Source organism: Adiantum capillus-veneris, chromosome 9 (assembly GCF_014529385.1).
Source record: "Adiantum capillus-veneris isolate H3 chromosome 9, ASM1452938v2, whole genome shotgun sequence".
NCBI lineage: Eukaryota > Viridiplantae > Streptophyta > Polypodiopsida > Polypodiales > Pteridaceae > Adiantum > Adiantum capillus-veneris.
The window spans coordinates 120,027,430-120,045,202 of record NC_140939.1 but is presented as its reverse complement, the minus strand read 5'-3'; the positions used below and the strand labels follow the sequence as shown (position 1 = coordinate 120,045,202).

General features: G+C 42.1%; 1 protein-coding gene across 1 annotated transcript in view; it reads right to left on the bottom strand.

Moving 5' to 3' along the window:
• The window catches only part of LOC147451082 (uncharacterized), a 51,565-nt gene extending 38,504 nt beyond the window's left edge, over positions 1–13,061 (bottom strand). Inside the window, exon 1 of the mRNA XM_086520037.1 lies at positions 12,809–13,061. Coding sequence (XP_086376163.1) covers positions 12,809–12,995 — 187 coding nt within the window. The 5' untranslated portion in view covers positions 12,996–13,061. The remainder of the gene's footprint in view (positions 1–12,808) is intronic.
• Positions 13,062–17,773: the final 4,712 nt, after the last annotated feature.

Here is a 17,773-nt window from a genome sequence, read left to right as displayed (position 1 = left end):
CAGCGAGTTGTTGCTGAATTTCCTGAGATTTGGAATATGAGACTCGATATGGAGCTCGTGTAGGCGGAGCACTACCAGGAATTAAATCAATAGGATGATCCACTGGTCTACGAGGAGGTAAGGTACTCGGCAATTCATCAGGAAAGAGGTCCAAGTATGGTTTATAGAATGGTTGCTCAAGATAAGCCGCAGGATTGGGTTTTGATGTGGATTGAATTGTATCCAATGAAGCATCATTTGTGCTACGTATCATTAAGAGTGTTGTAAAGTTCTCAGATTTTCGTACCATCCGCTTAACTTGCAAAGCAGAAACAACAGCTATTGGTTGTACTTGAAATAAGCCATTCATCGTAATGAGTTGACCATCCTTGCAAAGTGTTATTGTATGTCCTCAAAAACTGATAAGAGGATCATATTGGTATAACCAACATTGGCCAAGAATCATATCATAAGTTGATAATGGCATTACTTCAAAAGAAAGGCTGTCTTGATAATCTTGGACGTCAAATGGCAAGTGTTGAACAATTGTGTTACATGTCAAAAATGAACCATCAGCTAATTCAACATCATATGGTTGAATACTTTGAACCGTAGGCAATTTTAGTCGATGCACGATGCTAGTGCTCACAAAGTTATTAGAACAACCGTTGTCGACCAAAATGTTAATCGGTTTGCCATGTATGAAGCCAAGAAGACTTAAGACCTAGTTAGACAAGGTGTTTGGGACAGGCTTAGTATTATTGGCCATTTTCATAAGAAATGTAGCCACCTTAGAAACACGGATTGTACTAACCACACGCTTGCCTTTATCTTGCTGTGGTGCAGATTGCTCAGAAGTGGAAGGTAACATCAAAGGTGTCTCTGCATTAGCATTGCGTCGCAAATTGGACGGTTGAGGTCGCTTATCACATTGGTACCATCTGTGTGGTCCACCACAAATTGTACACAATCCATCTTTGGACTGTTGTGAAGTAGACTGTTGAGGAGTAGCGGCAGAAGTTGAAGCTTAATTGCCATACGAACGTCTGTCTGAATATGAATTTGGCCGAAAAGTTTGACGGCTTCGACGACGTCGATTGAAAGGAGACCGATCATTTTGGAAATTACGTCTACCGTCCTGCGCTCTAGGACTCCAAACATTAGACCTGGATGAAGAACTAGCAGTTGATTGTGACTGCATAGAATTAGGGCCATTTTGTTGTCTGCTGCCTGAATAAGAGATTTCTCGCTGGTTGCGAAAAGGAGCACGATGTCCGCGACCAGATGGGCAATCACCGGCTCTACCAGACGGAAATTTTCTCTACGATAGTCTCCTAGTCTTTCCACATAACTGATGGCTTCTTCAAGTGTAGAGGGATTAACCTTATGTACATCATCACGTAAAGTGGGCTCCAATCCGTCGACAAAATAGTGTAATTTGTCCTCGGGACTGAATGTCATTACCTCCAAGTTCAACCTTTGGAACTGAGATACATATGCAACCACTGAGATTGTCTGGCATAGGTGACGCACAGCAGAGCGTGCATGGAAATCGGCACTAGCTGGCACGAACGCCTTACACAACGCTCGCTTGAATTTTGCCCACGTCGATGTTTGTTTGCCTAAGGTTACCCGATTTTGCCACCATAGGAAGGCGCTATCTTTAAGGAGACTAGCAGCTAAGGCCACTTTCTTATCATCCGGCAATTCAAGATTATTGAAATACGTGTCCATTTTAAACAGCCATTGGTCAATGACTCGCTTATTACGGCGGCCATCAAAGGGTTCTGGCGATTTAATGTCTACTTTATTTTTATTAGATTCTGTGAGTAAGCGAAAAAGATATTGGAGTTCAAGATTATTAACTTGGTCTGGTTGATCTGATATTCGATGATCTCCGCCCTTCACTGAAGAAGCTGCACTAGAATCTGGCGAAGAAGTCGGTTGCTGCAATGATTTGACCTCTAGTGACAAGGAATAAAGTAGTGTTTCAAATTGCTCTTGACGTGACGCTTGGGCTGCGAATTGCTGCTAGATAGCAGCCAAGAGTGCAGCAACATCCATCTGTCCCTGTCCTTGGTCTGTCTCTGACATGATGAAGTCAGAGTTCGTATCGAGGCGAAGCTAAAAAACTCCACCCTGTAGCCAAAGTTGGCGGTGTGTGAACTGGCTCTATGAACTCTGCAAACACCGGGTCGTCCTCTGTGAGATCCTCGACCTCGTCGGGCTCTGGGGTAAGAGGAGTATAATCTGGCACAATTGCCTCCGAATGAAAAGGGACCAACGTGTGCGCAATCTGAATCTCCGAAAGACTATCAACGAAACAAGCTGGGATATGGTGTGCCAAGTGCGGGAAACGAGTAAGGATGAACTCGTAATGCTGTGACTCGTCCTGTTGACACTGAATGGTCACTTTCCAAATCGACCAACGCTGGAAGCCAAAGCGGCGCTGACAAATGTGTACTAAGTATTCACGTTCCAGCGGATTCGGTGGTTCAGGAGAGTAAACCGGCGGTGGAATGTCTGCGGGAATTTCCGGAACTGGAATGGGTTCGGGAATGGACGCACGAGCAGGTTCTGGCAGAATGGGATTCTCTGGGAGAATTTCTTCTAGCACTTCGTCTACGTACGACAAGTACGGAACGGGAACATCGTAAGCGTCATCCTCCATGAGGAGTGCGAGATTGACGCGCAGGAATTACCGCAAGGGAGTGTGTGTGCCGGAAAGCCAGCGCTGGAGATTTGCCGTAAGAATGATTCGCTGCTGTCCATGTTTTTTTTTTTAAATGTAAGCTTTGGTAAATTAAACCAACTGACTTTGGGCGGCCGGTCAAACTTTGGGCAGACAGAAACTTTAATAAAGTTAAGTGAGTATAAGCTTTCAGCCAGCGTAATGTTTTTGTTGCTGTAGCGTAACGTTTCAGAGAATCCAACGATAAATAATCAACCAACGTAGACTATGTGTAGTCATAGTAAAAATGTTCCACGTAAGATCTCAGTAGCGCAAGTGTTAATTCAACCACTTAGTAAAGATGTGAACGCTACAAGGATCAATCGCTGGGAAAAAAGTACTAACGCTTGGGGAGAGTTATGTCTCTTGGTGCCCAAAGGATGTGACTGTTGGTAAGACCTTTCATGCGAAAGGGTACAAGCAGCCAATTTGAACAAGGACTCGCAAGTTGCCGGGTACGTCGCACACACACATGTCACACACACACATCACTGTATTCTGTAGTATAGTATAAGTATGAATTGGATAAAACACTTAAGTTACCTCATACTCAAATTCGCGTGTGTACCACCGTTCTTCTGCTGCCATACAAGACGTAGATTGTCGCGGGTAGGGTGAGCAACGGCGAAGTTAGCTAGACGCCAAATCGAGAGGCCCGGGAAAAAAATTGCTCTAATACCACTGTGAAGAACACTACTACTAAGTGTGTTTATTCATAACTGTACTTAGATAAAAACTGAAAACTTGAACTAGACTAGATACAAAGACACAAGAGAGGAATGTGTGTTTGATGATTCGAATCTGTTACAAGAGGGTTCTTATATAGAATCTGAAAAGACACGATGAAAAGACATGACCATAGGCCAATAGCTAGGCCAATAGTCGTGTCCCTCTGCTGTAGAGTTGTACCCCTTCGGCGTAAAGATGCAGCCATTCGCTGAAGAGGCATGGCTATTCGCTGAACAGGTGCAACTCTTGGTCGAAGAGACGCATCCTTTCGAGAATAGGGGTCTCTGATCTAGTACGTCTTTGTATCTGCAAGAGAATCACGTAAAGAAGGTAAAGAATATGTCACAATCGTGTCAGGTTGCACACAGCATGATCATCGGAATTCCCATCAGAATCCATTAGCATCAGTTAGGGGAATTTTCCAGTGCATTTAGCCTATTTTCCTATTTATTGGGATTTTCACTTATTATTTTTAAGTGACTTTCCAACAAAAGTAGGTAGGGCAATTTTGCTAAGTTAATATATAAGCAAACCAAAGTTCACACTTTCTGGCAGAAGAGGCAGCAGGAGCTTCCCGCTCAACAGGCAACTTCTCAACAGTACCCCCCCGCAGCACCATCGCCAGTAGATCCCGCTTCCATCCTTGGCGTTTTCCAGATCCTGCTATCGCCATCCCAAGTCCACCTTGCCCCATTGGCAGCAGTACCATCAAAGATCACTAACGCTATGACTTGCTGGCAGATCTGCAGCAATTTCAGCAAGTACTAACGCCAGAAAACCCTCATTAAACCAGCGTTTTCTCTTCAGCTTTCAGCCATCAAAAACGCAGCAGATCTGCAGTGTTTTGGCCTCCCCCAGTCAGCGTTTTACAGCAGCAGTATCAGCGTTTTACAGCAGGTCTTAAGCAAGGAAAAACGCAGCCCATATGCCCATTTAGATCAGCGTTTTTCATCCCCAAGTCACCCCCGGCAAAGACAGTAAATTTCAGCCACAGAACCAGCCCGAAACAGTCATTTCCAGCCACCAAGAAGATCCCAGATTTCAGCCTAAGTCGCCGCCATCACCATCGGCATAGTCGTCATCGGCATCGGCGCCATTGCATCAGTCCATTGCATTCGCATTGTACGCTTTTGTGCAATCAAGTAGACCACTCTCGCCGACGAGAGTGGGGCCTTCGGAGGAGGGTTTTACAACCTCTCGGTGTCGTATCTCTTCTCTCTCCTTCTCTCGGTCTCATTCACTTGCACGCACAATCCACTCACTTTGTTCGTGACCACAGCACTCTACAAGACGGAAATCTCTCTCTTTCCCTAAAGAACTAAAAGGAACCTTGAGCAATAAAGATCACTAATCTTGAGAAAATACAACATTCATTCCGCTGCACCTAACAGTACCGCACATCTATGTGTTTGGTACGCGCATGAAACATGGCATTTTTGGCTAAATAGACAACACTCTAGCTATCACAACCCAACAGTGGAGTATGAGCAAGCATGCCAAATTCTTTTGCAAGTCTGCCCAACCAAATGGCCTCTTTTCAAGCCTCTGTGGCTGAAATGTATTCAGCCTCAGTAGTACTTAGTGCCACAATTTTCTGCAATCTAGAACACCAAGAGACTGCACCACCAGCAATAGCAAATACATATCCACCGGTAGATTTCCTAGTATCCATGTCACCTGCCATGTCTGCATCACAATATCCCTGCAACTTTAAGTCACTCTTCCCATAACAAATACACTTTGATTGTGTACCTTGCAAATATCTCAGAATGCATTTGACAACTTTCTAATGCGCTTTCCAAGGATTCGACATGTATCGACTAACAACTCGCACTGCATAAGCCATGTCGGGACGAATGGCAACCGTAGCATACATAAGAGAACCACAAGCTGATGCATAAGGGATTCCCTTCATTGCTTTCAATGCCACCTCATCCTTTGGGCAATATGCTTTGCTAAGCTTAGTGTATGGAGGTGAAGGTACTCCAAGAGGCTTTATGTCAAGTACTTTTGCAATGTATTTTTCTTAAAATAAAAACAGCAATTTCAGCTTTCTATCTCTTTTAATACGCATGCCCAAAATATGCTCTACATCACCCAAATCGTTCATAGCAAATGCTGAATTTAGCTTACGCTTCAGAGCATCGAGACTAGTCTTATGTTTCCCGGCAAGCAGCATGTCATCAACATAGAGAACCAAGTATGATGGGACTACCATCTTCATCCCTTTTCGTATACAAACAATAATCTGCATGGCTGCGTTTAAAGCCTTGAGACAACATAAAAATGTCAAACTTCTTATACCACTGCCGTGATGATTGTCTCAAACCATACAAAGCCCTTTTCAGTTTTCATACTAGTTCCTCGTATGTAGGAACTACAAAACCCTCAGGTTGTTTCATGTATATGTCTTCTTCAACGTCACCGTGCAAAAACATTGTCTTTACATCCATTTGATTCAATTCCAAATCAAGCACCGCAACACGAGCAAAAAGGACATGTAACGTTGTAAGCTTTACAACAGGGGAAAAGATTTCTTGAAAATCAATTCCTTCTTTCTGTGCATATCCTTTTGCAACCAATCTTGCCTTGTACTTGGGTTTTTCATCCACGGTCTTAATCTTGTACACCCATTTGTTAGGAAGAGTCTCTCCCTTTAGGCAATGGCACAATATCATTTGCATACAAGGATTTCATTTCCTCTTGCATTGCAAGCTCCCACTAGCTGCTTGACTCGCATGACTTAGTCTCTTTATAAGTAAGAGATTCACCCTCATCTGACAACATTACATGATGCAAAGAGGGATTAAATCTTTCCGGTTGCTTTCTCAAACGAGTCGACCTGCGTATCCAATGGTCTAGACTCTACATTCTTAAGCAACGGTTCTACATCATGAGGCAACTCATTTTCAGCTCTATCATGCTGTTGAAAATCATTTTCAGCCAATTCAGGTGGTTGTCCATCCTCATTAGGAGCATAAATATCATGTCCTACCTCTTCTGGCTCAAGGTTAACCGGCTGATTATCAATTTCAGCTTGCGATAATGCATCATGAGGCTCTTTTTCTACATCAATGGGTGGCACAAAAGGCTGAAATCTGACTGTTTTCTTATCAGAATCAGATTTTGTAGCATTCTTAAGCAATTTTGCCTCATTGAACACTACATCTCGGCTACGAATTAACTTTCTAAATTGTGGTAACCACACTCTATAGCCCATGTCACCTTCTTTCCCATAACGTAGAAAGACTCTTTTAATGGACTTCATATCAAGCTTTGTTCTCAAGTCATTGCGTACATGACTTCAAAATACTCTTAAATGATCATAAGAGGCAGGTTTGCCAGACCAAACCTCCTCTGGAATGTCATTTTTCAGTGTACTCTTCGGAGAGCGATTACAAATATGAACTGCAGTTTTTAATGCCTCCCCAAAACTCTTGGGAAAGATTAGCGGTGGACAACATGCAATGCACTCTCACATAAAGTACGGTTGTACCTCTCAACCACACCATTCGAAGACGGATTATAACAGGCTGTCAACTCTCTTTTGATCCCATTATCATCACAAAAACGCTGAAACTCAGCAGATACATATTCTCCTCCATTGTCCGACCTGAGACATTTAAGCTTAGCACTCTTTTGAGTAGTGACAAAAGCATGAAACTTTTTAAAAGCATTGAAAATTTCACTCTTATTTTTCAACAAATGCACCCATCCTTTCCTAGTACGGTCATCAATGAATGTAACAAAATACAATGCACCACCAAAAGACTTAACAGGCATAGTGCATACATCGGAGTGAATAAGATCAAGAGAATTACCTTTGCGAGAGACACAGAGTAATAAGAAGATTTCTTTTGCTTTCCATAAAGACAATCGTTACAAATATCCAAGTTTTTGCCTTTTACATCAACCCTCTTCATACAGGAAAGTACATCAACACCCTTTTGGCTCATATGGCCAAGTCTCTTATGCCACAATGCCGTATGTGAAGCAACTTCAACAACAGCAAGAAACTTGTCAGGCAAAGCTTTACATCGAAGGTAGTACAAAGTACCTCTTTTAGACCCTTTTGCAACAAGCATAATGTCACGTGACACATCCCAACCCTATGTGTCCGTGGACAAGCTACACCATAGCACGGTTTCCGTCAAGTCCAATCAAGTTAGATTAGAAGTGATCTGGCACTTTTGTGAGTCTATTCCTAGACCGTGCATGCCCAGTCACTCAGTGTAGATGCATATCCTCTAGTTGCACACTGAATAAGCATAAGCATTTCCATCAGATTCCATCAGAGTCAGTTTGGGGATTTTTCAGATGACTTTATCCCATTTTTCCCTATTTTTAACATTTTTCACTTATTTATTAAGTGACTTTTGTTGTGTACTCAGTAGGGCAAATTGGGTAAGTAAATATATAAGCAAACCCAAGTTAGCACAAATTGGCAGATGAGCCAAGGAGCACAGCAGGCTACCAAGCAACAGGTGTTTCCCTCCCTCTCTCAGCAAGACCCTCTCCAAGCAACTTGGTGAGGCCCATTCCCCTAGATCATCCTCATCTTGGGATCGCCCACTCTTCTGGCTGCCCTAGCGTTTTCCTCCCATGCAGATATCGCCAGCAAGCATTGAAAGCTAGCGTTTTTCCCACTCGTCACTTCAGCGTTTTTGGCCACTACTAACGCCAGGCAAAACTCAGCAATTCAGCGATTTCATCAAGCAAATTGTAGCAGACTACCGAGGCCGGGTAAGGAGTTATTAAGCACTTGGAAAACTGCCATTTTCAGCAAGAAGTCCTCTGCTGCCACAGCGTTTTTTTCAGCCAAGAAACTTCTCCAAAAACGCAGCCTAAGTGCAGGAAAAAGCAGCGTTTTGCTCTCAGCAATTCAGCCCTTGAACCGCAGCAGATACTCAGTGTTTCAGCCGGCAGTAGTACCTTCAAAAACGCAGCACAATCCTAGATCTCTTCAGCGTTTTTCATCCATTATTCAGCCCGACAAAAACAGTCATTTTTCAGCCACGAAGGTCACAAATTTCAGCCTAAGTCGCCGTCGCCGTCGTCGTCATCGGCATAGTCCCATTGCATCAATCCATTGCATACGCATTGTACACCTTTGTGCAATCAAGTAGACCACTCTCGCCGACGAGAGTGGGGCCTTCAGAGGAGGGTTTTACAACCTCTCGGTGTCGTATCTCTTCTCTCTCCTTCTCTCAGTCTCATTCACTTGCATGCACAATATCCACTCACTTTGTTCGTGATCACAGCACTCTCCATAAGACGGAAAGCTCTCTCTTTCCCTAAGAACAAAAAGGAACCTTGAGCAGTAAAGATCACTAATCTTGATAAAATACAACATTCATTCCAGCTGCACCTTACACATAGAGCCCTTAAGCAACTTCCATGAACCCCCAACAAAGATGGTAGTAAAACCATGTGCATCTAACTGGCCAACAAATAGCAAACTTTTTTTAATGCCTGGTACAAACCTGACATCATTCAATACAAGCTCTTGACCATTGTTAAGAGCCAAATGCATGGTACCCATTCCCTCAATATTGCCAGCAAAATTATCACCAAGGTACACCTTGCCATAATTGCATGCAGCATATGTAGCAAAACACTCCAAAGATGGAGTCAAATGGAAAGACGCACCAGAATCTACTATCCAGTCATCATTAGCACTAAGCAATGCATCAATGACATCTTTCTTCAAAATAAGCATGTCTTCATCATTATCTGAGGGGCATGAAGCCGCAACCAAAATTTCCTCAACGTCTGACAACTCCTCAATGACCACACTAGAGGATATATTTGCATTTTCATCATCCTTGGAGGAATCACCTATTGATTTTTCCCCTTTCTTCTCATCTTTCTTCTTCTTCTCTTGCGCTTCCTTCTTCCTATCCTGCTCTTTCTTGAAATACCTACAATCGGGTTTCTTCTGACCCTTTCTGCCACATTGATTTCAAGTGACATCCTTATCCTTTGTCTTGCTCTTACTTCTATTTTGAGTCTTGTTGCCCGCATCACGCTTTTGATTTCTACCTCTTGCATTGTATGCAAAACTGCCACCTTCCCCACTAGACTTGCGTCTCTCTTCATTGAGAATAGACCCTCTCACATCGTCATACGTGAGGCTGGGACTGTTACTCAAGGAAACAACCAATGTTTCCCAAGTATCTGTCAACATCATAAGCAAGAAAATAGCTTTCAGCTCCTGCAATTACTCAACACACCTGTAAAAGCACTCAAATGCTGAGAAGCTGACTTCGAGTCATCATGCTGCATATTCACCAACTTTCGCATCAAATACACCTGGTTCACAGGCGTGGTGTTCTCATAATTGGACTTTAGCTTTTGCCATATTGCATAAGCAGAGTCCAAACGCTTGATGTCCATCAAAATGTCATCATTGATAGCCATTTTGATGTAGGCCATGACCTTCTTATTCAACCTAGCCCACTAAAAGTCAAACAAACCTTGCGGCTTATTCTCTTCCAATGCATCTTTACAATCCTTTAAGAAAAGGATACCTTGCATGCACTCTTGCCAAAGGTCGAAGCCTTGACCATCGAACCGTTTGATGGAAATCAAACTTTTAGTGTCAAATGCGGAAGAGGTAGCAACCATCTTGACTCAACCACAAGTGTGTATTCAAGAGAGATGCAATAGGCTGAAAATTTCAGCAAATAGGAGCAACCCCAAGACTTTGCATACGATAGACCACAATTTCTTTACATGAAACTGTCCAGATCTGAATTTTTAACTGAATATGCGATTTAAATCACCTATACTCAGCTTCTCACTCAAATCCTCGCACAAAACATCAATACATTATACATGTGATCCCATAAATTTGGTACACCTACGTAGCGCTATTATAGCCTGTAATAACAGGCAAATCACCTGTTTTGACCTAAAAACATTCTGTTTTGGGTTGTTTTGGTGACCTTCTTGACCCCGGAAGCAAGGGGCTTCGCGATGGAAACAAAAATGGTCAAGGAAAGCAATATAGCTTGCTGTCCAGCAGCCTGCGCAGGGTCTGTTTCGGACCCTAGGGCTCTGATACCAGTTGAAAGCGTGAAGGAAAGGCTACCAAGAGATGCGTGAGGTGAAGGAGTGCAGGATTGGGCTGGGTAGAGCCGGGCACAGGTGCAGGAGAGGAGAAGCGCTAGGGATCGAAATCACACACAGAGAGAGAGGGCTCGCACGATTTTGGGGAAAACTCACTTATGAGTTTGTGGGCTTTTCCACTTTATTATAAGTGACTTTAAAAAATGTGTCCAGGTTCAAATGTGAACCTGGACAAAAGTATAAAAATGTACAAAAGGGGTTATTTAGGTCTTTAACCCAACAGAGATACACATGATAGCAATAAGAATAGTCAATCCGACGTCAGTGAGATCTTGGGATAGATCTAGATGCAATTGCTAAACACGTTGCCGAGAGATCATGGTCCTTTATGTAATTTGATTTATAAGTAATGTGGATGTTCAGTGACTGTCATGGATCTGTCGTCTAATGCATCGGTGCTTAGAGTCCATGTCTACTAAACTGGTTTATGGCTTATGTTTGATCTTGCAGCGTAATCGAGGACAATTATAATTCTTTGAAGAGGGGGTATGTCACAAAATGATGACATGGCACCAAAAATGGAAACTGTCAAAGAATAAGTTGGTACAACTTATGGTACCCCTCCGAAGGGGCCTAAAGGGACAAAAGGGCAAAAATTGCACAACATATACTGATGTAGCAAAGTTGTACATACTACAGACGGCTCACGAATTCCGCTAACTGCTGACGTGGCACCGTACCGATTTCCGAGATTTGCGCTGGCTACTAGGCACCGCTAGCTTTTGGGCCAAATGCTTTTGAGACTAATGTGATTGCTTTTGGGGCTCTGCTTTGGGCATCCCTTGTAATGTTTATAAGAGCCCTTGGGGCCTCACCCTATAGAGAGTCTACGCAGAGTCTAAGAGCAGAGGTCCCTCGAGAGTTGTACCTTGTTGAGATCGATAAATAAAGAAATATCGAAAGGAGAGCCAGTCTTTGGGGCCAATGCTTCTGGGCACATAACACTCTCTCTCTCTCTCTCTCTCTCTCTCTCTCTCTCTCTCTCTCTCTCTCTCTCTCTCTCTCTCTCTCTCTCTCTCTCTCTCTAAGTTCAGTGATTTTAAAGTTTTTATTCGTGTGTTGCTATTGATTTCTCGCTTGGAGTGTCAAGCCGGTTACATTATAGGAAGCCTAATATTTAGGAGTCTAGTAGGTGGATACATCCTATATACACGGTCATACAAGTGGTAAAATATGTTGTACATCATATACCATATGGCTACTTTTGAATTTTGAAAATTAGATCATTTGTTTGTTAACCTGAGAAACGCGAAACATTTCGAGCATTTCGTGTTTCATTTTGTTTCGAAGGGACAAAACGCCTTTTCATGTGACATTAATTCTGCAAAAAGCATAGTGTAACCCGCATACTCCCGATCAAGCAAACAAGCACCCTCTCCCTCTAGAAGGGGCAAACTAAGTCCTCGAATTTGTGGGATCATGCATCGCAAGTATAAGGACATGGTCTCCACAAAGCGTAGAAATAGGCATGGTGACAGAGGATAACCCTACCGCACAGATTGGGAAGGACTCTCCAACAAAGCCCATAATCATAATTGAACTACTGTCAAACTTGGCTTCAAAACCCTATCTAGGTCTATATATACACATCCATCATAGTCTCGAAGTGCACAAAGGGTACTACCAAGAGCTCTCTCCCGATACAAGTGAAAGAAATCTTTGTGCATCCTATCTACCTTAGCAATCCATGTGGAAACCAAGGCATGGTGGACAAACCCAGATCGCAATTGTTGTAGATGCACATGTTCCTGTCTGGCGAGTGTCTCTCTCTCTCAATAAACTGAAGAAAAAGCATCTAGTGCAAATTGCTCTATGATGCATTGAATAGAAGCCAAGGGTGTATGATACCCACGCTCATATCGCTCACCAAACCATGCGAGGATGAGTACAAGCCCAAAGATGGTGGTGGATACTTTCGTCCACATGTAGAGGACATCTTAAACAAGCCAGGTCACTACCAGCCCATGTCCCTACAGGTAAACCAGAATGTGCAATCTTAGAAGATCAATGATTTCAGTACTGCCTAACTTATTCCTTCCAAGTTCCGGTTAATCTAATATGAGCAAAGTAACGCCTGTAGTCAATTCACTTCTTAAATGTGCTAGTCTCTCATCAGAGCGGTGACCTAATCTCGTGCCGATCAAATCAAAATAAGGTGTTCCAAATTTATTGACACTATGATATAAGGTACCTACGGAAAAGCGGAAGCCAGAGAGCCCAGATCCTTAGAATGCGTACCTTCCGAACCAAGTTTTTTCCGAGATGAAGGATCACTGAGGAGAGCGCAACCGTGAATGGTGACTTTGTCGGAACGGCGGAGCTTAAATTTGCGAAGGAGGGCGAGCCATTCCACCACATCGCCCACTCCTTCATCCACCGTCGTCTCCAGCATCTCCAAATGCGAGCGCGTTGCAACGCTCTCCATGACGTCGCTATTCTCAGCTTCTCAGGGCCAGCTCTGGCAGGAAAGAGAGAGTAGAGGAACAGGAAAAGTTTTAAATGAGACACTCTCACGAGGAGAGTAAAACCCAAAAATATGGCCACCTCAAAATTTTGTAAGGAATTTCAAGATTTTTACATGAAAAGTTCAATTTTATATAGAAATGATCCTTCTTAAATATGGTTTTCACCATCTTTAAAAGGGATCCGAAACCAATTCCACAAAGTCATTTTCCCGAGCCCTGGTGTGCGTGTGTTTTGCATGCCTCCAGGTGTTTTAAATCTCCACAAAAATAAAAATCATAAATTCACTCCGTATATCTCCAAAAAAATAAAAATCATAAATTCACTACATGCGTAGTGAATTTATGATAAGTTAAAACTGGTTCCATAAAGTCAATTTCCCGAGCCCCATATGTGTGTGTGTGTGTGTGTGTGTGTGGGTGCGCACCGCCCATGTGTTTCAAAATCTCCATAAAAATAAAAATCATAAATTTACTACATATGTAGTGGAAACTCTAAGAGCCAGTTCACATGGGGGCGTGGTTCACAACCACCCCTACGCAGGAACATCTCCCCTAGGTCCCTATGCTTACCTATAGGAGCTCCTCGAAGCAGGGGGCGCCTTCAACATCCTTCACACCACACCTTCCTCTCCCCATTTGGGCCTACTGACTGCCCTTTTCTACTTTCCCCTAGAGGGGAAAGTAAATGGCCCTCCAGGACACCCTCCACAAATAGGATGTCTCAAGTTGCTCCTTGTGAGGCGCCTGCCTCAGATCCTAGCCCATCATCTGTTCATCTATTCCCCAGCAAGTGTATTCCTCTCAGCAGGAAGGCATACAGAACCCACAACGATTACAACATGGTCAAATGTTTCAACACCAAGCCACGCTACATCAAAGCAGTCAAAGCCTCATGAAAATGCAATCTTATGCAGACATTGCAAGGGCTCCCTAGACACATCTTTTCAACCCTCTCTATAGGCCTACAAGCAATAGAATGGTAAAAGGTATGCCTAGTAACCTTTTGGTCCAGTTTAATTGGAATTTTAAAGATAACTCCATGCAAGACATGTTGCTTAATAATACTATTCCACTAGCTGCCAACCTAAAGTCAATCTACAAAAACAGGCTACCCATGTTCCTCATTCCTCTCAGCCCAATACTAATATTGACCCTAAACAAATGTCACCTTCATTGTCAATTCACCCTATAGACCTAGGGGATAACCGATCCTCAGCTCCAGATTCTACTTCATTCTCAACAGGTATCTTATAAAAACCTTCCTAACTCATATTTCCATTGTCATTTGCAAGGACACCAAATTAAAGATTGTCGTGAGATGGGAAAGAACAAAAAGCAGGTGCAACCTCTTGGACTGAACCAACAAGGAGGACTAAATCAACAATTCCAACTTGTTGGAAGAAGAAACTCAATTAGACCCAACAAGAATGACAAACCTATCCATCTCAAGTATAACACATAATTTGATGTTCTTCTGGAAGGTGTTTTTGATCCTTTCTCCTTTGATGTCCTTGAAAAGAATCTACAACCTGTTACAAATTTACAACGAAATAACAAAACTGAGTCAAATGGGGACAAGGTTGTCTCTCCTCCTATGCTAGATAATGGAAACCCAGTCCCCCCCCCCCCCCCCCCCCCCCCAAAAAAAAGAAAGTCCTAATGACCAAACCAGGGGAATGTCTTCAGATTCAGACAGTGATGATGAAGGCACCAGGAATACTCAACATGTTACACAAGACCAACTAGATACAAAGGAAGAGGAATTTGTGAAAGAGCTTGAAGTCCATCACAAAATAATGAAGCGACAATTAGCTGCATCTTTAGAAGCCTCGGTGGATATCACTATGGCTCAAGCAGAAGAGGAATCCCTTCCAAATCAAGGTGCTTCCAAAACTAAGAGAAAAAGGGGAAAAACAATGATCCTAGTAGAGCATTAGTTCTCTTGCCAAACGCTCAAAATCAAGTAAAAAATGAAGTGTCCAAACATTCATTGAGTCTCTTTGAAATGAAAGGTTTAATTGATCCCCTTTGCATTACGTATTGGATCAAAGACCTAAGTCTTCACAAAAAACTACTTATGCCTACAAGAAGTTAAAGTTTCAAGTGATCAAATAATGGTTAATCCAAACAGAATTAGCACTAACCACTTCTGGTACACAGCAGATCATGTTACAGGCAAAGGTGGTGTTGTCATTGGTATTGCTCAAAAGTACAACGATCTGGTCTCTATTGTACAAAAATCAAGAAGGGGTTATTGGATTTCTATTTCCCTCACCTATCCCTTTGACTATACTTTTTAGTAAATGTATATGCTCTCAGTTCTTTTATTGAAAGATTTGTATGCTAGCAAGATATTGCTAATCTTTCTAACCCTATTCTCCTTGTTGGTGACTTTAACATGGTAGGACCGATTAGTGAGAGGTGGCAGAATAAAGGACAAGTGTTAGCAGGAAATGAAAAAACCCATTGGGACTACATGGTCAACAAACTGGATCTCTTGGATATATCAGACGATGTGGGATTTGCTTGGAGCAACAAGCAAAAGGGATCTTGCTTTAGAGCTACAAGGTTGGGCAAAATTTATATGTCAGTAGAATTGCTCTAGGAACATTGGAAGTCCGACTCCTCTCTCTTCTTATTTGATCATAAGCCATTAACTTTTTATCTTTGTAGAGTTGAGAACAATTTTAAAGTTGGGTGGATTCCCTTAGATCAGTCCCTCTTCAAGATTAAGGTCATAAAGAATATACAGAGATTATCCAGGTTGCTTTTAAACCTCAATCCTCTACATTCTTAGCCTAGGAAATTGTTGTCAAGGTCATCTAGACTACCCTTACTACTTAATAAGAAACTAGCTAAAAAGATGAGCGCTAAGAGAAGAATGGTGATTTCAAGAAAGAGTCTTCAACTTCAAGAACCTCTCTAGCATATATCCTCTCCCTAAAGAGCTCATTGAAACTCTAAGACAAGAAGAGCTTCTTGCAACTAATAGTTCCCTTGCCTATACTAGAGAGTTCTAGGCTGGAAGACTAGATAGACCCACTAAAAATATGTATGACCTTTTGAACAAGAAGAAATTTAAGGTTTTTATCCCATTTCTTAAAAACAAAGTTGTGGTAAAGCTATCAATCACATAGAGAACTTGATCATTTCTTTTGATTTCTTTACCAATATATTATATGGTTCCCCAAAAATGCATAAGTATATTTAAGAAGCAAGAGCTTCTATTGCCAAAAAAATAAATAAAATTGTGGACCCCAAAATGCCCCAATTCTTAGATCGACCCTATTTTGAGGGGGAATTCAAAGAAACTATAGGTAAGCTCAAAGAAGGCAAGTCCCCTGGATTGGATGGAATCCCTAATGAATTTTTTATTGAATTTCAAGACCTGCTAGTTCCATACCTCCTCCTTGTCTGGCAAGAAGCTACTAGAAAAGGAACTCTTGTTAAAAGTTATTAAGTCAAGTCATAAAAGGGTTGTTAAGAGTTGATTCATAAAAGGCCAACAAAGAGGATTTAGGCAATTAGAGACTTATCACCTGTCTGACTTCTCTTACAAAGTTTTTGGTCTCACCCTAGCCAGGAGAATCAACACCCTCATGGACAGGATTATATTGAAAGAACATAGACTTTGGCAAAAGGTTTATTAAGTTTGTGCACATCGTCTTTGGTAATGCCTATGCTAGAATAGCTATCAATGGAGATCTTCTTGATGCCATACTGATGATGAGATCCATTAGGCAGGGTTGCCTCTAGCACACCTGCTATATGCAATTTCTTTTGATGCTTTAGGCTGGTTGGTTCAAAGCATTATGGTTGCAGGGAAGATAAAAGGACTTAATTTCAGGTACATATGAAAGCTTTGCCTTCAACAGATGACCCAAGTCCATTATGAGAACTGATTCATCTTCTGCAAAAACCTTTATGGAGTGTTTGAATATTTTATTCTTGGCAAGTGGCTTAGTCATTAAATATAGCAAACAAGGTTTCAGAGCCTCTAATGGATAAATCCCTCCTTATAACTCTAGTGTTGATTGTCGACTCATTCTAGATGGGAAAATATTCACAGTATTTGGTATTCCTATGGGATTTAAGGTAATCTTGGAATAGAGGTGGCAGTGGGTCCTTGATAAGTTGAGAAGGAAGTGTTCTCTTGGCAAACTATGTAGCCCAATATCTCATGTATAGCCTTTGTGCTGAATCATTACTTGCTTCCTTCTCTAATGTACTTTTTGTCTTGCTAGAGACCTACTAAATGACAACTCAATCCAGCTTTCAAACTATCAAGAAGGTTTCTATGGGGTGGAGATTACCTATGTACTAAATTGGCCAAGGTGGCATGGAGGACCTGTTGCTTCCACAAAACAAGAGGAGGACTGGGTCTACTCAACCTAGAGAACTTAGCAACTAAAATGGTTGCTAAATGGATACTAAGGGCCCTCCTCTCCACAGATTTTTGGGCCTACCTTATAAAGAGAAACACCAATAGATGCTTTCTTTAGCGATATAAATCTTGGAAAAATATCTCTCAATGGGACTTGTTGATTGCCTCTTCACCCATAAACTACCAAATTCCTCCATTTCAACTAAATATTGTCCTGCTTGGTTTGAAATCAAGAAGCATTGGAAAATTCCTGCATCAGTTTTTTCTAAAATTGATTTCCTTTTGCAAGACTCGATTTGGTATGGGCATTGTGCCCTACAAATTTGGTCTCAAAACTAGTATTAAAGCTCATGA